The sequence below is a fragment of the Ipomoea nil genome, unplaced genomic scaffold (genome assembly GCF_001879475.1).
Source record: "Ipomoea nil cultivar Tokyo-kokei standard unplaced genomic scaffold, Asagao_1.1 scaffold0688, whole genome shotgun sequence".
In the NCBI taxonomy this organism is placed as follows: domain Eukaryota; kingdom Viridiplantae; phylum Streptophyta; class Magnoliopsida; order Solanales; family Convolvulaceae; genus Ipomoea; species Ipomoea nil.
In genome coordinates, this window is record NW_017617116.1 from 3,847,653 (window position 1) to 3,867,060 (window position 19,408).

Genomic DNA, 19,408 nt, shown 5'->3' on the forward strand with positions numbered 1-19,408 from the left:
AATGTTCGTGAACAAACTCGTTTGTGTTCGTTTAATAATGTTCGCGAACATGTTCACAAACATATATTATATTATATTAGTTTTGTAGTTGTATTGTTTGTTTGATTATTGTTCGTGAACGTATATTATTTATTGTTCGATTACGAATTGTGATCATGAACATGTGCAGGTGTTTGTTTATTAAGTATTCGTGAACGTAAATGAATATGTTCGTGAACGTGCTTGTTAATGAACATGTTTGTGAACGTGTTTGTTAATGTTAACGAACACGTTTGCGAACGTGTTCACGAATGTTAACAAACACGTTCGCGAACATGTTCGTTAACATTAACGAACACGTTCGTGAACATGTTCGCGAACGTTAACAAACACTAACGAACACTTAACAAACGAACACGAACAGGATTTTCAAAAACCTTAACAAACGAACACGAACACGAACACTCCAAATTCCTTAACAAACGAACACGAACAACCTCCGTTCGTTTATGTTCGGTTCGTTAACAGCCCTACCCAAAAGATGTGCCTACAATCACGAGAAGCAATTAGTCACTGTGTTCGACGGTGAAAATCCTAGATATACCAAAAAAAAATCTTTTAATTGTTCATAATGTGCTACCTTTGGTCCCTCCTATTATATAATTAAAATTATTTTTAATAATTTATTTTTCATGAAGTTATAATGGTCCAATCCTTTCAACCATTTAACTTTCTTTTCCTACTTCCAAATTTATCAAGAGAAAGTGTAAGAAATGGTTGAAAAAAGAAAAAGAAAGTTAAATTTATCATATGGCATGTAGTGACTTCTCCCATATAGGAGGTTATGAGATCGAGCCTCAGTGGAAGTGTTGTTGACTTTTTGTGCTTCATTAAGTTGAGAAAGTTTGTTTGAACAGATATGCAATGTAATAGAGTCAGTAGCATTCAAATATATATATATATATATATATATATATATATATATATATATATAACATGAGGGCTAGCATTCAATTGACAGGGATTGAATTTTCAAAAGTAAAATAATTGAGGGGTCAAAAGCGCAATTTTTCAATTACTAAATTATAACTACCTTAATTGTTTCCCAACTACCTTAAACATATATTTCATTACTATTCCTTAACCAACCAAACGTTGGAATAGAATTCCCAATGTTTATTCCAAACCAAACAACAGAATACAATTCCTATTATATTCTTTACCTATTCTATTCCCTGTGAAATAGCATTCATATTCCCTCCAAATTGATTCCGTGAACCAAACGGGCCATTAATGTAGTTCATAGTTTTCAATTTCAACTAATTTAATTTTCAAATTATTTAAAATTTCATCAATTAAATCATTCCAGGAATCAAATTGACTAAATTTTAAAAATGTAAAAACCACCATTGGTTGAAAACTCTATATATTATTTTGTCATTTTATGAATATTATGGTATGTTATAAATTAAATATTGTTACTAATTTGTTATTTTAATGTTAAAAAATTAAAATTTTAACAAGTTTTTAATGGTGTAGATACAAAAATTGTTAACTAAGTGTGTCTATTATGTCAACCTGTTTACAAATTACCATCAAATATATCTAAATATATCAGCATATCAAATTGATATTATCAAGATGCCATCATATTTTTTTCTATTTATTGATTTTCAGTTGTTGATTTGAGCTCATCCAATGATCCAAATCTGTTTGTATAGGAAGATGCTGTCATCAAACTTTATATATATGTATGTATGTTAGGTAGTAAATATTATGTGGTGATTTTAGTATGAGGTGTAGCATTTTTTTTTTCCATCCTCAAAAAGTAATCCATAGACTTGACATTAAACTACTTGTTATATTCAAAAGTTAATCATATCATCAATATATACATCATACAAGAAAAATGTCATTACCTTTATTAAAATCAAAATCTAATAATCATTACCTAATATTGTACACGTTAAAAAAAAAAAAAAAAAAAAAAAAACTCATTATATTGTATTCTTGACTGCCTCCATTATGAATTAACCAAATAAGCAATGTTATAAAAAAAATCCGCTTAATAATTAAATATAAAAAAAAATTATACATAACAATACCTCATTGGGAGAGAGATTAATGAAAAATAGTTTAATTCATCTAAAAGAGTTCATACAATAATTTAAAAATACAAATTTAACCAGAGATTTCAAAATCCAACAGTGAGAATTCAATTACATTTTATCACTTAAAAAAAAAAAATTATCTCCGTCTCATTTTACATGTCTTATTTTCCTTTTTAATTTATCTCAAAATAATATCATTTTTCCAAATTGAACATAACTATCATTCTACATTTTTCAATTTACCATTTTTGACTTTTTAAAATTTTGACAATTAATGGAGTAAGTTCAGTTATATTTTTGTACAAATGACATCTCGTTTTAAAGGGCAAAATAAAAAAAAAAAAATTAAAATACTTATTCTGTTATATTAAAAATCGTGTAAAAAGTAAATGTGACAAACAATTATGGGGTGTTTGGTTAGAAGGAAGGAATGTAATTCATTGGGAAAATAATAAGGTAGGAATAATGTGGGAATTCAAATTACATTGTTTGGTAGAGAGTAATAGAATTATTAGGAATAAGAAGGAAAAAGTGACATAAAGACTAACATATCCTTGTGTAATAATAATAATAAGGTCCATCAAGAATAATTTTGTCATTTCTTCAAATTTTCTCTTCCACACAAGCATTGAATTGTAATTCAACAAAAAAAAAAAAATTACAATTTCCTCCAACCAAACAATGTAATTATGATATTCACTGAATTACAATTCTTTTTTTGAAAGCTACTGGCTCTATTACATTGTAGTATCTGTTCATATACTTTCTCAATCTACTGAAACACAAAGAACCAATAACGCCTCCACTGAGGCTTGAACTCATAATCTTCCAAATGGAAGTCCAATCAAACATCCTGATATGGCCAGAGGGGTAGCAATGATATGATCAGTGTGATGGGACGGGAAACAGAAATTAATGGAATAATAAATTTATAAAGTCCTGTTTAAAAGAAAAAAAAAAAAAAAGAAAAATACTTGGTGTACTTCCATTTTATACTCCCAATTTGTACTCCCTCTCACATGTTATTGATGTAGACATTTTTCTGTGGACCCACATGTTGAAAACAACCAATCCAGACTTGCCACATCAGGGAGTACAAATGAGGGAGTAGAATTTGGGAGTTCATGTAGTAGAACTCAAAAAAAAATTATAAAGTCCTCGTGTCACGCGTGTGACGGCAGATTTGGAAGTGGGACACCTTGTTTGAATAGTATAGGTCATAGGTGTACCTGTGGGATTAGAAAATTAGTTAAGTCTTAAGGACTTTGAAACTGGAAAAATAAAATAAAATAATTAGAGTGTAAACTACTGCTTCACCCAGTCAAATACGTACAACTACTGGTATCAACTACCCAACAACAAACTGAAAATTACAAGTATGGTTATCGTTCCCCATCTGCCATAGCCATAACTTCCTGCTCTTCATTTCTTCCTGCTTCTCCATCACAGATTTTGAGAGAGAGAGAAGAAGAAGAAGGAAGGATCTGTAATCTGTTTGTTTGGAAGGAGGAGCTGAGGAAGAAGGGAGCAGGAATCGACAATGACGTCCTATTTGCGAAAGACGTTCTCGAGTACATTTGGTTCCTCAGCGGAGAAAGGGAAGAAGGAGAACAAGGCTTCGCCTCAGCCTGAATCCGCCGATGAGATTCCTTACAGCGACCACGACTCGGAAGCTTCGGACGTGGAGAGCAGTCGCGGAAATTGCGCCGAGAAGGAAGAGGTAGAGCGCAGTAAGATCGGAATCATGAGAGCTGTTGTTCAACGGGAAGATCCTTCCGCTAAGGTCACTCCGTTTTTTCTTGCTAATTACTGCTCCGTTCATTTTTTGCACAAATTTGTTCAATCCTTCATTTCAGTTGTCTAGTTTAGTGATCATAATTTCTCTTGATCCGAACTTGATTTGCTATTGCTTGGTAACTGATTGAGGTTATCAGATGCATTGAAACTTGAAAGCCTGATCTGATCAGCCTTGCGTGTTGATGAAGTGCAGGATGCGGATGACTTGATGATTCGGAGATTTTTACGAGCTAGGGATCTGGATGTTGAAAAGGCTTCTGCAATGTTTCTCAAGTACTTGAGCTGGAGGAGAGAATTTGTGCCCAAAGGCTTCATATCTCCATCTGAAATTCCAAATGACATTGCCCATAACAAGATGTTTATGCAGGGGAATGACAAGCTAGGGCGTCCTATAGTTGTTGTGTATGGCGGCCGCCATAAGCAAACAACTTTAGATGAGTTTAAGCGTATGCACTCCTGATTCTGAATTCGTTATGTTGAGCTTATAGTTTGTCTTCTGAGTTCTCCTAGAACAAATATATTCGCTAATCGTCTGCTTCATACTGAGCTCATCTTCTTTATTTTTATGGCAGGCTTTGTCACGTTTTCACTTGAAACAATATCTTCTAGGTAAAATGGAGTCATTTACTTGCCTCTGTCTCTCCCATTTTCACTTTTGAAGGTTTTTTTTTTGTAATGAACTCTGAATTCTTTTGCTGATTCTCGCAGAATGCCAGACGGGCAGGAGAAGTTTGTAAGCATAGCAGACCTGGAAGGATGGGGGTATGCTAACAGTGACATACGGGGATACTTAGCAGCTCTATCAATTTTGCAGGTTGGTCTTTCCTTCATACTATGAAAGGAACCGAAAATGTTATACTCAAACAAATGTGGAATGAGTCTGAAGACTTGTGTTTGTTTCTCGTTGTGACAACTGCAGGATTGCTATCCTGAGAGGCTAGGCAAGTTGTTCATAGTTCATGTGCCTTACATATTCATGACTGCATGGAAGGTCATTTACCCATTTATTGATAGCAGAACAAAGAAAAAGGTGAATTTCTATTACCAGTGCTAGAAATCCAGGGACTAAAATCATTTTGTTATGATTACTCTGCATTAATTCAAACATAATTAGATGCTTGCAGCCTTGTTGGATAATATGTAGCCTCTATGATTGAATTATGATCATCCCTGCCAGCACTTTTCAACCCACAAACTCAACTAAGACTTAATCCCAACTCTTCTATTATAAGTTATAACCACCAAGAGATCTTTATTGGTTAAATATAAACAATCATTTATTCTTTTTGTTCTCATCTCTTTGCAGATCATTTTTGTCGAAAACAAGAAAATGAAATCCACCCTTCTTCAAGACATTGACGAGAGCCAACTTCCAGAAGTATATGGCGGCGAACTACCATTAGTTCCTATTCATGACTGCTAAATGATGACCCTTCTATTGGAACAAATTTCATCAATGGCTTCTTCTCCACAAGCCTTACCTTCTATGGCTACGACGCTATCGCGGATGACTGAACTCATCATACCTTGAATGGCCCTTTTGATACCTATTAATATTGATATCTACTTTAGAAGAGCTTTTAGAAGCCTAGTGTTCAAGGGCATGGCATAGTTCATCAACCAAATATGTGATGATCAGCCTGCTAGTATAATGTATACCATTACTTTTATGCCAAATTAGATGATATTGGGATCTTTGAACTCTGTCACTAGTCACGACTCACGACTCCCGAATATGTTGCTACTGTGGTTAGACTACTTTTCTTGTTTATGAACTACTTAAACAGATTACTCTCCCTACTCACTTCCCAATTGAAAATTTTTTCCAATTTTCCCCAAAAAAAAAAAAAAAAAAAAAGGAAACATCTTTTCAAGTTTAACGGTAAAAAACATCTGAATCCCTAGACATAAAAATTTTCATCACCTATGATTAACAACTATATTGAACTGGGACATGCAATGAGAAAAACCACATTGCAGACTTGCAGTACAGGAAAGTTCTATATAATTCATTGTTATAGAAAGTTTCAAATTATTACAAACATGGTTCCAAAATCTGAGAAAGAATTTAAAAATTGGCCAGCTGCATTATTCAAAACGGCGTGCACTGTTCATGGCTGATGTATAAATACAAATCCACGGGTACTGAACTCTGTAGGCCAAGAAACAAGAAATTCAAAGGAAGTCTTCGTCAAAATCAAATCTAAGGTCCAGCAGCTTTCGCTGCTGTGTGGGGGTACAAAGTTTGCCCTAACTTTTCAACCAATAAGCAGCTTGTTCTCCTCCAAGAAAGTGTAAGTAGGCACCTCCAGATTGTATGGTGCAGGTCCCTTGCGAATCCTACCAGAGATGTCGTAGTGAGAGCCGTGGCATGGGCAAAACCAGCCACCAAAATCTCCGGCATTTGGTAAGGGAATGCACCCTAGATGTGTGCAGACTCCGATCACAATAAGCCACTCAGGGTTCTTAACTCTCTCTGCATCTTGCTGTGGGTCACGAAGCGAACCAACATCAACACCGTTAGCAGTTTTGATGTCATCCTCAGTTCGACGCCTGATGAACACAGGCTTCCCACGCCACTTGACTGTAACAGTCGTCCCAGGTTCAATACTTGACAAATCAACCTCAATGGAGGCCAGGGCAAGGACATCCTTACTGGCAGACATGCTCAAAACAAATTTGAGTATCAAGAGGCGGACCAATGAGGCGTACACAAACCTGCCTCCAGTCAGAACAAAGTAAGCAAATGCACGCTTGCTGGGGTCACCAGGTGGATAGCGCTCATGGTTGTGCTCATCATAGACAATTTTTGAGCTCGGATTCTTGATTGCAGCCAATGTTGGTGGAAGATCTGAAGAACTCTCTTTTGCAGGGGTCAGAGGACCAGATGAAAACCCTAGAGTAGTTGCACAATGTCAAAACTGTTACTGAATGCAAATAACTAGTACTAATACAATCTAACTAGATCAAAAGCTTAAAGCCTTAAACTGCAATATCTGAATTTAATAGAAATAGGGCAGAAAAAATACAGAGTAATAACCAAGTAATCTTGGTCTTGTTCTGCCTCAGCAACTAAACATTTTACATCTGTTTGATGTATAATGCATATTCAGACTCCAATTAATGATGGCCCGCTGATTAAATGGTGAAAAAAGTGACCATACAAAGCCTGAAGTTGATGAACAAATGCAATTTCAACATTTTACATGTTATTTTTCAAGTGCCATTATTGTATAGGACTACTAATTAAATTATCAAAAGAACCCATCCACTAACATTGCCATGTGTTAATGTTTGCTACTATTCATCAGATGACATCGAATGATTTGACAATCAAATACTTTTTCAGTCTAGTTTAGCAAAATCGGTCTAACAGCAAACAATAAATAGTAGCTACAGATCCTTTTACACTTTCCAGGAAGGTCAGTAATTGCAGTTAGCACAGCAAGACAATATTTACATAATTGCTTGATCCATATACTACTATTATATATTTAGATTGCACAATCACCTGAGGCAATGCAAAATATAACACAGAAAAGCTTCACAAAAATACATCCTTTCAGCCTCTTCATCTAAATAAGTTCTCTCTGCACTAGTGGTGTTTAGTTCCCAATTTTGGACACTAAATTATGCATAATTATAACCACAATACCATACAATAGTACACAGATAATGATGTATTATTACAAGATCATTTGAATCAAGCCTAACCTTGCACCTTAAATAACTGAAACTATGCTTTCCAACAAAATTTTTTACCAGCAAGTATATGAAACCATCACCAATTTTTAAACACGAGAGTATAAGACAATTAGGTACCTCCAAAAAACATGGACATGTGACTCCAAGAAAACTGGAATGGACTTTAATGATGATACAAAAAGAATTGAATGTAACTGGATACAATTTCCCCCTTCAAAAATCAATCCTCCTTTTATGTAATATGAGTGCCTAACATATTTAACCTACTGATTAATATCTCTTTTCCAGCTCCAATTATTACGCTTCAATCTTAAAAACCGTTCCTTTAATACGTCCAGCAATTTATACGCAAATAGAATAAATTCTCAAAAGAGGCAGAATAATCAACTAAATGCATCAATAGGATCAGCAACAACAACGAAAGCCAAAATGGCAAAATGAAGGATCGGCAGGGTAAATAGAGAGAACAAAAAAAAGAGAGAATTTATCAAACCTCTCATTTGATCGAGATACATAAAACCGAGCGAAGGAGAAACCGATCGGGTAAAAGTTCCATCGGACGAATCACCGGAAACGGCGAGAGGGTTTCTGGATACGACGGACGGGGAGGTCTGAGCAGCTGACATCCAAGACCATGATGACAGACCCGACAACCTCCGGCTCGCTATTCTCAACATCCTTGTCGTCTTGAGCTGATCTCCGCTTAGCTTCTTTGGATTTGTATCTTCGAACTGTGTTTGTTAGGGTTTCACGGTCTTCTCGAATCTCGACTCGCAGATGCTCAGGATACCAGGCTATGATTAAGAAGGATTTATTTGTTCCTTTTTTTATTATTTTTTCTGCTAAAACTATTGGAGAAAAATTGCATATTTGGTCCTTAAAGTCTGTTACTAGTTTCAATATGGCCCTATGGTTTGTCCTTACATTGGGTATTTGGGTAGTGATTAGAGACTAGAGAGTACATTTAACTTTAAGTTTGACATATTCAACATCATCATTGTGCCCTAAAAAAGGGATGATTTGTTACGATAAAACCACACAAAAAAAAAAAAAAAAAAAAAAACTAAGAATAAACACCAATTTTAAACCACTTTTCCAATATTACTAATATAACCATGGGGGACAATTAATAACCAATTATTAATACAATTGCAAATTTTAACAGCAATTGTGTCTCCTTGAATTTTCTTAACTATGCCGACAAACATTTTACTTGTAACATTTAATTAATCACCCAACAACGACTTCTCGGTTGAGTTCTTTAAATTCACCTGATAAATCTTACACAATGAAATTGTACATGTTTACTATCTAATCCAACAATCAGTACAATTAAATTAATAAACAATGATACGGAGTACTACAATAACTAAATATATCAATGTTGTATGAATTTTGTTATTTGTAAATAATTCATCAAACTACATTTTTTTTTTAATGTGAGACAATATTCTTACAGAGCCTTTTCAAACTCCATTTTCTCAACTTATGAGTATATTTTGAGAATCAATTTATTATTTACATATTATATATTTTGAGTATATAAATATACAAAATTCATCTCATAAAAAAATAGAATCTAAATATACTTTGACCAAACTCATATCAATAATGCACCAAATTCGAAATGACGATTGTCAATTTTTAATTAACACTAACAAAGAAATTAGAGTAGTGTAATTATATATGCATATGACCACTTCTATTACTTGTGCTAACATTTTTATTCGCTTTTTAGTCATGTAATTCTTAAACATCCGGCTTGTTCATTTTTTGGAGTCACACATATCATTGCATTGCTATAAATTTTGTATTTTTCAACCATCCAAATGTGATTAAAAAACTCAATTTTTATACAAATTTATAAATCTATAAAATTCTTTGTCAATATTACCTACCACCAATTAAAAGTGACTAAAAATTTCAACTACTTTCTCTAGTAGTTATAAAATGTAGTGGGTTAACCATCTAGCTTATTCCCCTAGTACAAACCCATGGGATGTATAACCATTGGTGGTCATAAATGATTTTTTTTTTTTCTAAACATGATTGACAAAACATTATCAGTCAACTATGCAATCAAATAAAATGAAAATTTAATTCGAAAATAATTAATTTATATGATAGATCATTTTATATTGTCAAATGATTATGTGAAAATAATAGTAGTATAACGGAGAGCATGATATAACTATTAACGTTCACAATTGATTAACCCCAAGTCCTCAACCGTAGTGTAAGGCATAGTGTAGTAGTTTTTCAAAATCAAGGGTAGTTCATGGTTGTTTTGGTAGTGGAGAGGTTGAAGTGGAAAACCTATTAATTGAAAGGCATAGGTAAAATGAACTACTTTAGAATACCATCACCAAATAACTACGGAGTATTATTTACAAATTTAAATGATGATTATTTGTCAATAGCATATCGTTCATGTTCACACCAAGGTTATTTAAAATATAAAATAACAGTTATTTGTCAATAACATATTGTTTGTGTTCACACCAATACTATTTAATAAACATCAAATAACGATTATTTGCTAATAGCATATTATTCATGTTCACACCGAGCCTCATATTGTGAGTTTAGAAGTCCTTGACGACAAATTGTTTGTTCATTTAGGGAAGATTTAATATGAAATATTTTTCAATAAATCTAGTCACGGTACTTCACATATCAATCGAAGGCGTGCAATACTCACAATTTCTTTAAAACAGATTTGTTTTATCCCGAGAATGCTAAGAGCGTTGAAACGTCAAGTTACCAAGACATAATAGATTGTGACAAATATATTTGAGCACTCAAATATATAACTTTCAATGAACTTGAACAAAAGAACACATTTTAGAAGAGTTTTGTAGGAGATGAAAACTATAAGTCTAGTAGTGTCAGAAGCTTTTAAACATATTGCCCAATAATTTTGATTTATGAGTACACCCAGGTATCAGGGCGGTCAAGAGGGGCGCGCGGGATGGGCACCCGCCCTGGACCCAATGTTGGGAGGGGCCTTTAGTTACGCTTTTTATTTTTTATGAAGTTAAAAAAAAATGCTTCTCCTTTAAAAAAAATGTCTGCATATGTAAAGATTTGAATCAATGACTTCAAAATTATTTATTAATTTTAATTTTAAATATACGTAATAATTACAACTATTTGATATACTTATTTATGTTTTTTTTTTTTTTAAACCAAACAACTGAACTTCATTAACAACTTAATAAACCCGAAATACAAGCAGGTGGGATGACAGCCCACGACTCTGAGACAGACAAAGAACCAGTTGCCCGGGCTAAAGTGTGAGCCACTTGGTTCGCTGGTCTCTTGACATGGTGAACCCTGACGTTACCTATGTCATTAGCAATTGCCAAACATTGCTTAATAATTAAACCTACATAAGAATAATCAGACTCTTCGGAATTAAACGCATTACAAAAGTTTAAACAATCTGTTTCAATAATAAAACTGTTGTGTTGAAGACCTTTGATCCAGGTAAGCGATTCTTTGACCGCGAGAGCTTCAGCCATGAAAGGGTCGAAATAGCAACACAATCGCCCGCGTTTTGCAGCAACGAAACGGCCGTTGTGATCACGAATTACCGCTCCAAAGCCTGCACCATCAGAAAACAGCGCGGCATCCACGTTGCATTTAAGCGTGTTGTGAGGTGGTGGTTCCCAGCATGGTAGCGGGCCATCACGAGTCTCCCGGCATCCGGCTTTATTGAAAGCCTCCTTCTAGACCACCTGAATATGCTCAACTTGCGTCCACATCCCTGCCGGTGAAGGAGTAAGTCCTCGCCATACCACATCATTTCTGGTCGACCAAATCACCCAAATTATTGCCGCCATCTTGACAGCCTGTTCTTCTGTTGCGTTGGCGAGAATAAAGTCCATGAACCCCTGCATACACCTCCCCTGAAGTATATCAACATCCTCCCAAAGCCTCCTAGCAAACATGCAATCAAAAACAAGTGTTCAACAGTTTCCAGCGTAAAGCCGCAGAGAGGACACCCGCCCCCTATCCAAATTCTTTTGGATTTTAGATTTTCTCTTATAGGAAGAATACCCCGAGCACATCGCTATAGCAAGTGACGTGCCTTAGGAGTGATCGGCAGTGACCATAAAGCCTTCCAAGACTGAAAGGTATAATTCGAAGCAGACAGAGAAGTTCCCTCCGTGAGTAAACGATATCCATGCTTCACCGTGTACATTCCCCGGAGATCGCCAACCCACCGCCATGAGTCTTTAAATTGATTGTTCACAGGAGTAGCCAAAATCTGCTGCACATCATGTTCCTGAAATAAGTCCCGTAGGATATCCGTATCCCATCCACCCTGATCATCTATGAGGCCACTCACCTTCGCATCCTTCAATTCCTCAATACATGGCGTGGTTAGAGTCGGATTCACTGCACATGAGAGCCAATTCCAGCCCCAAACCTTGGTATCCTGGCTATCACCAATACGTCGTGCCACTCCCAACTTCAAAACAGCTTGACCCGCCAAGATACTACGCCAAATGTAGCTGGGATTTAATCCAAGCTTTGCCTCCAAGAACTCCGTTTTGGGGTAATATTTGGCCTTTAACAAACGACTGACTAAAGAATCTGGGTGGATTAGCAACCGCCACCCTTGTTTAGCAAGGAGCGCGGTGTTGAACGCCCGTAGTTGTTTGAACCCTAACCCACCCTTGCATTTAGGCACACACAATCGATTCCAGCACAACCAATGGATTCCCCTACAACCTGTCCCTCCCCCACCCCACCAATACCGGTTAAATAACTTTTCAATATCATCACAAACACGAGCCGGCATCAAGAAAACAGACATAGTAAAAATGGGGAGGACTTGAGCAATACTCTTCAGAAGAACTTCTTTACCTGCTTTGGACAAAAACCTGTGCTGCCACGATCCAATACGATCTCGTACCCTCTCTTTTACATACTTAAACACAGTCGTTTTATTCCTCCATAGAATTGAGGGGAGTCCAAGATAACGGCCCAGGTTTGCTGATTCACGGACCCCAACACAGTTCGAAAACATACTTCTCACCTCGGTGTGCATGTTGGCACTGAAGACAATGTTGGATTTATCATAGTTGATGAGTTGCCCCGACGCTGCACTGTACATATCCAAACACTCCCTTACTTTCAAAGCTTCATTATGGTTTGCTCTGAAAAACAACAAACTATCGTCAGCGAAAAATAGGTGAGAGATTGGCGGGGGCCCCCATGCCACCCTCACCCCATGGATATCCCCACTTGCTTCAGCCTGGTTAAGGAGAATGGATAACCCCTCCGCACATAGAACGAATAAATAGGGGGACAACGGGTCTCCTTGCCTTATTCCCCGTGTGGGGCATACAGCACCAACGGCCTCCCCATTAACATGTATTTCATACTTAACGGATGAGACACACAACATCAATAAATCCACCCAACCCTGTGCGAAACCCAAAGCAAACATCATACCCTTCAAAAAATCCCATTCTATTCGGTCGTACGCCTTAGCCATATCAAGCTTTAGCGCCGCCCATCCCCCAACCCCATTAACTTTCCGCCTCAAATAGTGACCAACTTCCCAGGCCACAATTATATTATCAGTTAAAAGTCTCGACGGAACAAAGGCACTCTGACACTGTGACACCACAACTCCCAAACTCCCCTTTAGCCGATTGGCCAACATTTTGGCTAAAATTTTATAAACCACGTTGCAAAGTGCAATCGGGCGTAAATTAGACACTGTCTCAAGAGTTTTCTTCTTAGGAATTAACACAATGTTTGAGTCGTTTAATCCCTCCAGGAAATTGTGACGTTCAATACATTTCAGGATACACATGGACAGGTTATGGCCTACTACCGGCCAAAAATGCTGGTAGAAGGCCGGTGACATTCGATCCGGGCCCGGAGCTTTCTCCGGCGCCATCGAGAAAAGCGCAACCTTGACCTCTTGAACCGAGAATGGTTGTAACAAAGAGGTGTTCATAGTATCTGTGACACGTCGTCGAACACAGCTGAACAGATTAGGGCTGCTACTTTCGGAGCAAAAAATTTGGTTATAATACCTTAGGACTTCCGTATGCATTGTCGGTCCTTCTGTCCACAAGCCTGTCTGGTCCTTGAGCCGTAGCAACCAGTTGCGTTGCCGGCGAGCCGTAGCTGCCTTGTGGAAGAATTTGGTGTTAAGGTCGCCCTGGTGGAGCCAGAGTTGCTTTGATCGTTGCTTCCAGAACAACTCCTCCTGATGCAATAAGTTACCCAGTTCAATCTCCGAAGCCAGAAACTCCTCAACCGCTTGGTCACTTCTGTTCTCCTTCAATCTAGCTAACTTGGCTTTTAACTCTTGTATTCTGTTCCCGAACCGCCTAAAGTGCTCACCACCCCAACGCCATAGCTTCTGACCACAAAGCGATATCCGTTGTTGGAAACTTAATCCAATGGATTGACTCCATGCCTGTTCCACCACCACTGCACAACCCTCTTCAAGTAGCCAGGAAGATTCGAATTTGAATGATCTCCTGACCACCCGTCTCGGACACGTTTCAAGATCAAGAATAATTGCATTATGATCAGAATTAAAAGTGATCAAATTACGTACCAAAGCCTCTTCATAAATTTCCATCCAGCTCAAAGACGCGACCGCCCTATCCAAACGTTGTTCCACCCACGCGTCAATTCCGCGACCCCGTTCCCATGTAAACCGGCCGCCCACCATTCCCAGGTCAACCAGTTGACAATCACCCAAAGCGTCATTAAAACCTTCAATAAGTGCCTCCGGATGTGGATGCACACCGCGCTTCTCCGAAGTGCAGGCAATATCGTTAAAATCTCCCAAGACCACCCAGGGAAGAGGTGAGCGATCTCAGAGTTGTCGTAGAGGATCCCACGTGATGTGCCTCTGTGATCTATTTGGATTCCCGTAGAAGCAGGTAAGCCTCCAAGTTGGTCTATCAGGAAAAGTAACTACCATGTCAATATGGTTCTTGGAGAAGCTCGAAAGGGATGTCGCCGCCGCATCCCTCCAGAAAAGCACAAGACCTCCACCCAAACCCACTCGGTCCACACACATCATCCCATCAAAACCCAATCTTACCCGTATCCGCTCCATCTTATACGTCACTGCTTTCGTCTCCATGAGAAAGACGAAAAAGGGCCGCTGCTTGGACACCAGGTCCAAGAGTTCACGAACTGTCTGGGTGCCACCCAAACCCCGGCAATTCCAGCTTAGGACACTCATTTGGCCAGGCGAGCCTGGTCCACCAGACCCGCCTCCATCAGGTTTTTTGAGGTCTCCCCCATTGTTACATCCACTGCCATCACACTCGATACCGCCTCAGACTCCCCTCTACGACGCTTGAGGTCACCTTGCAGGCCTCCATTTTCCTCCATGGCTACCAAGTCCAGGGGGACGGCCCAGCAGCAGGCACATTTGAAGCTTCGGGCTGCTGCAACAGGGACGGGAGCAACCACATAGCCCCCACCGGTTTGACTTGTCGTCTGGGCCCTGCCCTCATCCACGAGCCAAACGGGAAGGCCTCCGGCGCAATCCCCTCTTCATAGACCCGCTTGCAGAACTTGTCAGTATGGCCGAGGACGCCACAACAAAAACAAAAGGTACTAAGTCTCTCGTACCGGAAAGAAACCCACTGCGATGTGCCATCCTTGCGCAACAATTTCATACGCCTCTTCAGCGGGGACAGGACACTCAAACACACTCTGATTCTGAAGAAACTTCTCCAGGAGCCACCAAAATTAGACGGATCTGTGGCAACGAAGACCCCCACGTAATTCCCAATTTGTGTAAGAAATTCCGTGGATGCGAACAGTGACGGTAGGCCATGGATTTGGACCCAAAAGGAGATAGAATCCAAATTAATTTCCTCTGGATTGCTTCCTAGAGAAACCTTATCGCAGATGAACATGTTATTCTCAAACGTCGAAGGGCCATCATCGAGGACTCTCTGTAGATCCTTCGGATGTGGGAATTGAAACAGGAACATAGCATCGTCAATGGCACCACATGCATGCCCATCACCGGTCTCCATACAGAGGCCATGACTTGTTGCATGAACTCAAATTTGATTGGCCGGTCAGTGAGGAATCGACCGACTAGGTTATGCTGGATCGCCGTGTCAGGGGCATTAGGGATCTCAGGCACCTCCATCCCGCCGGATTCCTCCTCAGCAAGAGACAGCTCCGCACAACGCTCCTCAATTTGTCGAATATCCATGGTATAATGGGATAATTTGAACAACACGAAAATAAGGGATAAACAAATACACTCTGAATACGCCATCGGAAAAAGACGGAATAAATAGGAACCCTAGAACACTAGGGAGAAACCTCTCCTAAGCACTGTCAAGAGAGAAATCCACGATCGGAAACCAGAACAGGGAGCACGATCGAAACACGATCAGAGATCACAATCGGGAAACGTGATCGGAGATGCGAAAAGGACGGAGCATTTTCTCTCCCAAAATATCCGAAATAAGTACTGATTACAAGGTTAGGACTTAGGACTTGGGATTTGGGAGAGTTGGAATTACTATATACTTATTTATGTTAATAGATATAGATTTGTGAACGTTGAATTAATTTATAATTACACTTCATATAAGGCCCAAAGATTGAATGGGTACTACTCCAAAGCTATTCTACAATGTTTTTTCACACACACACACACACACACACACACACACACACACACACACATATATATATATATATATATATATATATTTATTTATTTATTTATTTATTTATTTATAGAAATTCAAAATTATCATTTAATTATTTTCAATTAACTCGTACAATCTTTTAACTTCATATATGGCCCTTATTTTTATTTTGCCCCGAGCCTATAAAATGATAGGACCAACCTTGCCAGGTATTAGGTGCACACGAGTTTAAACTTGCGTTGAGAATTGATTTGTACACCCCTAACTTGCTCAGGAGTAGGGGTGTAAACAAATCGAATAAATACAATTCGATTCGTGATTCAAATTCGAATATGTCGATTCGAATTCGAATATTTCGAATACGAATCCGAATTCGAATACTTTTTTCGATTCAAATTCTTTTCGAATACGAATACGAATTAGAGGGTATTCGATTCGAATAGTATTCGAATATATATATATATATATATATATATATATATATATATATGTTATTTAAATATAAATTTTTATTACATTTTATCTTAATTTATTATAGAATTTTGTAAAAAATTAAGTTAAACATTTCAAATTCGAATATTTGAGTCGAATCGAAAATATTCAAATAAACTGGTCGAATCGAATACGAATCAAATTTGATATTCGAATCTTAAACGAATACGAATACGAATATTCGAATATATAGTCGAATTTGAATCGAATAGTGAGATATTTAATTGATCCGATTTGTTACACCCCTGCTTAGGAGTTCAATCATTACACAATTAACTTACTATGTTAATTAGCTAACCCAACAACCAATAAAATTAAATAAATAAACAACGATAGTATAATAAGACACAAACTTGCGTGAACCGTGATACGAGTCGGGTCAATATCAAGTATAATTTTTATACTGGAAAATGTAATACTAATAATGAATAAAATGTTTATTACTTATATGAGAAAATGTAATATTTTTAAAGAAAAATGTAATAATTTTACATTTTTTAATATTTTATTCTTTATAAGATTTAAATTGTTATGAGTATACTTTCAAAAATTGTTATGAGTATACTTTGATAATCAAATTATTATTCACACATTATCAATTTCGAGTGTATAAATATAGAAAATTTATCTCGTAAAACTGAGAATCTACATTTTGATCTGGTCAATATTAATAGTGGAATAGTGGATCACGATGAAAATGACGACTCACATGCCAATTGTCCAACACTAACAAAAAAAAAAAAAAAAAAAAATACTATATGTACTCTGATTTTTTACTTGCAACTTTTACTCCCACATAAAATCTTGATGTAGACACTTGTATTGAGATCAACATGAAAAAATTAGCTTATCGGTGTGCGTCACATCAAGGAGTAAAATTTAAGGAGTAAGATTTGAGAGTACATGTAGTAGAGTTTTTTGAAAAATAGACACATAAAAATAAAAATAAAAATAAAACTCAAATTATGCATATAAGTATATAACCACTTATCTTAGTTGTGGCCTTGTGCTGACATTTTTATTTGCTTTTTAGTCATGTAGTTCTCAAATATCACTACACTGCTAAAACTTTGCATTTTCTGACCAGCCAAATGTGATTGGAAAACACAAGATTTTGTTCATAAATCCTGTTTTTTACTAATTTAGAAATCAATAAAACTCTTTATAGACATTGCCTACCACTTGTTGAAAATGAAAATCTAGAAATCAATAAAATTCGTTATAGACATTGCCTACCACATGTTGAATGAAAGTGATTGAAATTTTTCAACTACTTTCTCTAGTGATTAGACAATTTGGTGGTTAACCATCTAGCTTATTTTTCCAGTGTCCAACCACAGAAAATCTAACCATTAGCGATCATAAATGTTTATTTTTAATTTTTTTTTTGTAATAAAGATTGTCAAAACATTATCTATCACATATGGTAATTGGAGAAAATTAAAATCTATGGAAAAATAATTAGGTTACATGAGAAACCATTTAATATTGTCAAATAATTTGTGGATATAATAGTAGTATAATGGAGGGCATGAGATATTATAGCAAATTTCAAGCTTACTCTTATCTTTTGTAATTGATTAACCCCAACCCTGGTGAAAGGCACTGTGTGGTAATTTTTCAGAGTCAATGGTGACCCATGGTTATTTTGGTAGTGGAGAGGTTGAAATGGAAAATCCAGATTAGATATCAGCGGAGGTTCTTTGATTTTGGTGGCACTGCCACTTTTAGTCCTCAACTTTTAAATCAACCACTCTTAGTTCTCTTACTTTTTGTTTCTAGCCATCTATGGTCCTCCCGTTAAACTTGATCATCTAATGCCGTTTTCTCAATGATAATTTAGTCCTTTCATAATTAATTTATTAATTATTGTGTTTGCTGAGTCATATCGAGATATCCCGACGTCGTTTTGTCACAACCTTCATACCAGCTTTTGTACGCCATTTTGATTCACGAGCTGGTTTTGTACACGTTCATAGCTGGGGAAACCATTGTTTGACTATTCTGATGAGAAAATTAAACATAATAATTAATAAATTAATTATGAAAAGACCGAATTATCTTTTAGAAAACAACATTAGATGGTCAAGTTTAATGAAAGGACCATAGATGGCTAGAAACAAAAAGTAAGAGGACTAAAAGTGGTTGATTTAAAAGTTGAGGACTAAAATTGACAGTGCCACCAAAGTCGGAGGACCTCCGCTGGTATTTACTCGGAAAATCCACATACTTGAAAGACCTGGGTAAAATTAACTCTCTTAGAACATCAGTTAACAAATAACTGTTATTTAAAATATCAATTAACTGTTATTTGTCAGTAACATATCGTTCATATTCACGCCAAGGCTATTTAAAATATCAAATAACAGTTATTTGTCAGTAACATAATGTTTGTGTTCACACCAAGACTATTGAAAATATAATATAACGACTATTTAAAATATCAAATAACGGTTATTTGTCAGTAACATACTATTCGCGTTCACACTGAACCTTATATTGTGAGTTTAGACGTCCTTCTTGACGACAACTTGCTTGTTCATATGGGGAAGTTTTAATACGAAATATTCCCAATAAGTCCAGTCATAATACTTCACATATTAATCAAAGGCATGTGATACACACACTTTCTTTAAATCTATTTTGTTTTCT

At 36.8% G+C, this 19,408-nt stretch overlaps 2 protein-coding genes across 2 annotated transcripts; one reads left to right on the forward strand and one right to left on the reverse strand.

Annotated features, from left to right (window-relative positions):
* The first annotated feature begins 3,415 nt into the window (after nucleotides 1-3,415).
* On the forward strand, nucleotides 3,416-5,685 carry LOC109176020 (random slug protein 5). Its single transcript, XM_019325421.1, has 6 exons — nucleotides 3,416-3,873; nucleotides 4,081-4,333; nucleotides 4,460-4,496; nucleotides 4,596-4,701; nucleotides 4,807-4,917; nucleotides 5,194-5,685. The coding sequence occupies exons 1-6, from the start codon at nucleotides 3,631-3,633 to the stop codon at nucleotides 5,308-5,310; spliced, it is 867 nt and encodes a 288-aa protein (XP_019180966.1). The 5' UTR covers nucleotides 3,416-3,630; the 3' UTR covers nucleotides 5,311-5,685.
* A 184-nt stretch (nucleotides 5,686-5,869) lies between these two features.
* On the reverse strand, nucleotides 5,870-8,427 carry LOC109176021 (cytochrome b-c1 complex subunit Rieske-4, mitochondrial-like). The gene is made up of 2 exons (XM_019325422.1): nucleotides 8,086-8,427; nucleotides 5,870-6,783 (listed from the first exon to the last, which is right to left on the reverse strand). Exons 1-2 carry the CDS (start codon nucleotides 8,267-8,269, stop codon nucleotides 6,146-6,148), a joined length of 822 nt encoding a protein of 273 aa, XP_019180967.1. The 5' UTR covers nucleotides 8,270-8,427; the 3' UTR covers nucleotides 5,870-6,145.
* Between the last annotated feature and the right edge of the window lie 10,981 nt (nucleotides 8,428-19,408).

Bases quoted from the DNA above. Each gene is read 5' to 3' on its own strand.
- LOC109176020 (XM_019325421.1), top strand. From the start codon at position 3,631: ATGACGTCCTATTTGCGAAAGACGTTCTCGAGTACATTTGGTTCCTCA. The intron at 4,497-4,595 runs GTAAAATGGAGT...TGATTCTCGCAG, and splicing joins CTTGAAACAATATCTTCTAG to AATGCCAGACGGGCAGGAGA. The intron at 4,918-5,193 runs GTGAATTTCTAT...ATCTCTTTGCAG, and splicing joins ATAGCAGAACAAAGAAAAAG to ATCATTTTTGTCGAAAACAA.
- LOC109176021 (XM_019325422.1), bottom strand. From the start codon at position 8,269: ATGTTGAGAATAGCGAGCCGGAGGTTGTCGGGTCTGTCATCATGGTCT. The intron at 6,784-8,085 runs GTTTGATAAATT...CAACTACTCTAG, and splicing joins GTATCTCGATCAAATGAGAG to GGTTTTCATCTGGTCCTCTG.